This window comes from Salvelinus fontinalis, chromosome 9, assembly GCF_029448725.1.
Source record: "Salvelinus fontinalis isolate EN_2023a chromosome 9, ASM2944872v1, whole genome shotgun sequence".
NCBI classification, from domain to species: Eukaryota; Metazoa; Chordata; class Actinopteri; order Salmoniformes; family Salmonidae; genus Salvelinus; species Salvelinus fontinalis.
In genome coordinates, this window is record NC_074673.1 from 8906660 (window position 1) to 8912441 (window position 5782).

The window sequence follows — 5782 nt, forward strand, 5'->3', positions numbered from 1 at the left end:
GAAATCTCTATTTGGGATCTTTGGGGAATTTGCAGACTGGAGAAAACCTTTTTGTGGATTACTTGTTTTGGAAATCTACTCCATGTGAGTATTTTTCATTTGGTGTATTTGATGTTTAATTTGGAAGTACCAGAAAAGCCTCTCTCTGCTTCGATAAATTCTTTACCAGGTATTTCAGTATTAGTCTAGGTATTTCAATATTATTCTAGGTATTTCAGTATTAGTCTAGGTATTTCAGTATTAGTCTAGGTATTTCAGTATTAGTCTAGGTATTTCAGTATTAGTCTAGGTATTTCAGTATTATTCTAGGTATTTCAGTATTAGTCTAGGTATTTCAGTATTATTCTAGGTATTTCAGTATTAGTCTAGGTATTTCAGTATTAGTCTAGGTATTTCAGTACTATTCTAGGTATTTCAGTATTAGTCTAGGTATTTCAGTATTAGTCTAGGTATTTCAGTATTAGTCTAGGTATTTCAGTATTAGTCTAGGTATTTCAGTATTAGTCTAGGTATTTCAGTATTAGTCTAGGTATTTCAGTATTAGTCTAGGTATTTCAGTATTAGTCTAGGTATTTCAGTATTAGTCTAGGTATTTCAGTATTAGTCTAGGTATTTCAGTATTAGTCTAGGTATTTCAGTACTATTCTAGGTATTTCAGTATTAGTCTAGGTATTTCAGTATTAGTCTAGGTATTTCAGTATTAGTCTAGGTATTTCAGTATTAGTCTAGGTATTTCAGTATTAGTCTAGGTATTTCAGTATTAGTCTAGGTATTTCAGTATTAGTCTAGGTATTTCAGTATTAGTCTAGGTATTTCAGTATTAGTCTAGGTATTTCAGTATTAGTCTAGGTATTTCAGTATTAGTCTAGGTATTTCAGTATTAGTCTAGGTATTTCAGTATTAGTCTAGGTATTTCAGTATTAGTCTAGGTATTTCAGTATTACCAGGTGGTCTTGTTTAGTAGACAGAATTGATGTTGGGCACGGGAATCAAAGGTGGCTCAGAAAGTTGTTGAGTTGGTCAGCAACTAGATTCAATGCTGCCAAGTAAAAACCACCTGATAAGTAGCAGTAAGGTAAGCTGCAAACTTCTGAGGGGGTTTTCTGTACCACTTACAGTACTGCATAAAATATCATTTCTCAACACCTATCATACTCAACAAATGAAACGGGCATTAAGTGTTCCATTTAAATTATTTTATTGTTGTTTTCAATTCATGTTTGCATGGGGCCATTTCAAATAAATGATTGGTATTATGTATTTTACAACACCTTAATAAACCATGCTATGTACATAGTTGATACTGTACATACTTTAGTTCCTGGTGAATAGCGATACAATGAAGGATGGAACATTGTCTGTTGCGTGTTCTAGAGTTCCAGACATCCTATTCCAGAATGCTGTGTTCCAGAGGCATGCTCCAGCAGTGGAGTCTAGCTGTGTTCCTGCTGTGCTCCTCTGTCCCTCTCTACGGGAGACCCATCGATGCTCTCACTAACAGAATGTAAGTCTCTGTTTTTCAATAGTTTATAAACTGTAGATTCTTTCCGTTTCACTGTCTATTCATTATCATATTACGTCCTTTTCGAATATTAAATGGTACAAGAAAAGGTAGATCAATCAATGACATTTTTTAAACAAATCACTGGAATCGCATGTAAGTCTGATCAACACAGGGCTGCTTTACTCCATCCATTGTTCGTTGATTTGAGAAAAGAGGTGTAGATATACGGACAAGAATAGATCCACTGTATGTTACAGAAGAACATCAAATGATATACTAGATTTAAGTGGTACAACTTGAAAGTAAATGGAACAAGCAAATATATTTTTATTCAATAAATTATATATATTTGATGGAATATATTTGATGGAATATAATATGTTTATGGAATATATTAAATGATTGTCTATATATTTGACCTGCATGTACAGTATTTGAGTTGTTTCATGTAAAAACAAAAGTTTTCATGAATTCACGCCTACATGAATCCTAACTCCCTGCATTAAAGTTTGGATTGACATTGGTGGAGAGGGTTACATGTTTTGCGGTTAACAGGATCTGCCCCTTTTCTTAAATGTTCGCCTAAAATGACATACCCAAATCTAACTAACTGCCTGTAGCTCAGGCCCCGAAGCAAGGATATGCATATTCTTGGTACCATTTGAAAGGAAACACTTTGAAGTTTGTGGAAATGTGAAATGTATGTAGGACAATACAACACAATAGATCTGGTAAAATGTAATACCATGAAAAAAACAACCGTTCTTTGGTATGTTTTTTGTACCATCATCTTTGAAATGCAAGAGAAAGGCCATAATGTATTATTCCAGCCCAGGTGCAATTTAGATTTTGGCCACTAGATGGCAGCAGTATATGTGCAAAGTTTTAGACTGATCCAATGAACCATTGCATTTATGTTCAACATTTTGTATCAAGACTGCCCAAATGTGCCTAATTTGTTTATTAATAACTTTTCATGTTCAAAATTGTGCACTCTCCTCAAACATTAGCATGGTATTCGTTCACTGTAATAGCTACTGTAAATTGCAGCGCAGTTAGATTAGCAACAATTACATTTTTCTGCAAATATCAGATATGTCCATGTCCTGGGAAATTTTCTTGTTACTTACAACCTCATGCTAATTGCATTAGCCTACGTTAGATCAACCATTACGTGGATGGGACAACGATCCCGAAGAAGTTTTAAATATATGCCTCAGAGGATGGTCTTTTCTTACGTTATAGTGTTCACATAGAACAGCTCCCAGCTCCCAGCTTCCACTGTACATGTCTTGTTTATGCTGCCACCTATTGAGGTTTACTGGAACATGACCTTGGCTGTCATTCAACAATCAACACCTCACAAGTAGGTAGTTTAGAGTCACTATACTGTACAGTAGGTAGGTACCACTGTACACAAGACAGCTGTAAGAGAAAGGGATAGGTTGATAGGTAGGGTTGTAAATACCATCTCTGCAAAGAGTCAGTCTCCTACTGAGACTCAATTAGTAAGTTATTTTCAGCTCACTATGGAGCTCCTGAAGGGGTATTGCAAAGAGACCAATTCCATTTAATTGACTTAATTGAAATGGAACTGTCCCCAACCTGTGATTATTTTCTCTCTTAAAAAGAGAGTGAGTCCAGTTGAAACAATCTCCTTCTCCCCTCTCCATTCAGGAGGAGGTCAGTGAGCCACGCCCAGCTGATGCACGATAAGGGCCGTTCCCTGCATGAGTTCAAGAGACGCCACTGGATCCAGGAACTACTAGACCAAGTCCACACGTCCGACAGCGAGCGAGCCCCGGCTCCCCAGAGCAGGACCAATGCCAATGAGTGTCACAGCACCTTCAGCGGAAGCGCCCTATCCCCCCCCAAACCCTCTGGAGGGACCAAGAACCTCCCCCTGAGCTTCCGGCTGAGAGGGGAGGGGAGCAACCTCCCGCAGGAGACCAACAAATCTGTGGCCTACAAACACGAACCTCTGAAGGTAATCACCAAGAGGAAAAAAAAGGTGAAGGGGGAGAGAGGGAGACGGAAGGAAAGCGAGAAGAGGAGGCGGAGGGCTCGCTCTGTAGTCACAAGTCTTACGACACAAAGAGAGGAGTTACAGAGGACACAAGACACTGGGTGACAAACATACTTCATGATGTAGCCTTTGGGTGGCGCTGCGCTAAGGACTCTGACTGACAAAGATTCCAGCATCACTGACTGAGACTCAGCCAAATGTCTCAGACTCGAAACAACTGGTCTCTCCATACCATGGCCATTGGTCTTCGCTTGTATTGTTTTAATCTGCTGCTTTTTCCTTGTGCCTTGATATACAGTAATATGTTGCTACTTTTATTATAACACATAACTTCTGTATACATATTTATTAGGTAAATAATATGGAGATCATCAGCAATGTTAAATGCATCTTTAACTCATCCCTAGTTAGATAACAATGTAAGATATGTGCCCTTCAGGAGCAATTTACTGTATCTCCCCAATACCCTTTAAATCAACTTCAATCAGATGTCCATGTGTAAAGTAGAACATAGGCAACACAGTAAATGCTACGCATAAAATATTTATTGTCTGTACATATTTAAATTCACAAAATGAGGGAGGATCATTCTTTTTTTTACTGCCCGGTAGCTTTTTTAGATAGTCGATATTGTGAATATATAATTTCTTATCTGTAGTTAGTATTATTAGATCCATAACAAATGTTTTTACCATAATTTATTTCCTTTGAACTGTGTATTTATTTTGTGAATGTATTACCGTGCTGCTGATTTTTTGATATTTTATAATAACATAAAATGCACTTTAGATATAATGATGATATCCATATGTTTTGTTAAGTTACATTGTTATAAGTGTTCTCATTTGTGGTTGATTTTAATTAAGAAAGAAAATGTTCCTTTGTTGATAAACCCTTTATTTTTATTTTCTTCTTGGTTTCTAATATTACCCAATCATCTCATTGACTAGTAAGTTATTGGATCGTCCATCAAATTCGCTCTAGTTTTAAAATAAACATTTTTTATAAAAATAAGCCAGAGTTGAAACTGTTGGTATGATTGCAGACTTGTTAAGATTCATGTCATGTTTAGCCTTTGCACTGAGAGCACAATCATTAAAAAAATTATTAATAATAATCAAAGCAAAGATTAAAATCTTCATGAAAACATTGTGTTCTCTCTTTATGTGATGTACTACAATCAAATACTCTATTTTACTATTCCCTCTCATTGAACGTGGAGTTATCAAAGAGAAATGAATCTATGGATTCGTTGACTGTTCAGTGAGAACAAGGTACATTACAAGGTTGTTCATGTCACACTAGAGAACCATGTGGTGTATTTTAAAAGCCTCTCTCTGACTGAATGGACTGTATATTATGGACTTGCATCCCAAATGGCACCCTATTCCTTGTATAGTGCTGGGCCCTGGTCAAAGGTAGTGCACTGTATAGGAAATAGGGGGCCATTTGGGACACAGACATGGATCTGCTGGTAATGGAGGAGAGGAGAGAGGGAGTACCAGGCAGCAGAGTTAGTAGACTAGCTACATCCTGTCCTGAGAGCCTTGGGTTCAGGCCATTAGCTGGACAGTCATAAACATAGTAGAATGTCCTGATAAAGACTCTGTCAGAAGACTGAAGCTACACATCTATGAAAAAAATCTATGTAAGAATGGACAGAGGCATTAATAACTCACTCACTGAGAGAGAGAGAGAGAGAGAGAGAGAGAGAGAGAGAGACGAGGGAGGGAGGAAGAGAGGGAGAGAAGAGGGAGAGAGGGAGGGAGGAGGAAGAGAGAGAGAGAAGAGGGAGAGAGGGAGGGAGGAGGAAGAGAGGGAGGGAGAGAGGAGGGAGAGAAGAGGAAGGGAGGGAGAGAAGAGGGAGGAAGGGAGGGATGGAGGGAGGGAGGGAGGGAGGACGGAGAGAACACACAACAGAACAGGAAGGATCCTTGTTCTAATGAAGGTCGGAGAAGGTCTGTGATAGGTGTTTCCCTTCTTGTTATAAGACCTCTCACTTTATCACTTCCATTCAGCCACTATAATAGCCTACAGTAATTGCCATAGAAACTGCCAATGTCAACAACAAAAAATCTGAAAATATACATTCATACAGTCATAAACCTCTGTGGAATTCAAAACACTGGAGTGTGCGTCTGTGTGAGTGTATCTTTAAACTCAGTCGACCAGAATCAATTTGACCTGTGAGTGATGTTCGCTTTTCTTTGCTCCATGGTCCGCAATCAAAGTTTAAAACAGAGAGTCAAGGA

The 5782-nt window shown here is 38.1% G+C and overlaps 1 protein-coding gene across 1 annotated transcript; it reads left to right on the forward strand.

The window, feature by feature from the left end:
- Positions 1 to 1346: 1346 nt before the first annotated feature.
- LOC129861766 (parathyroid hormone-related protein-like) lies at positions 1347 to 4647 on the forward strand. The gene is made up of 2 exons (XM_055932919.1): positions 1347 to 1504; positions 3182 to 4647. The coding sequence occupies exons 1-2, from the start codon at positions 1347 to 1349 to the stop codon at positions 3633 to 3635; spliced, it is 612 nt and encodes a 203-aa protein (XP_055788894.1). The 3' UTR covers positions 3636 to 4647.
- Positions 4648 to 5782: the final 1135 nt, after the last annotated feature.

Bases quoted from the DNA above. Each gene is read 5' to 3' on its own strand.
- LOC129861766 (XM_055932919.1), top strand. From the start codon at position 1,347: ATGGAACATTGTCTGTTGCGTGTTCTAGAGTTCCAGACATCCTATTCC. The intron at 1,505-3,181 runs GTAAGTCTCTGT...CTCTCCATTCAG, and splicing joins GATGCTCTCACTAACAGAAT to GAGGAGGTCAGTGAGCCACG.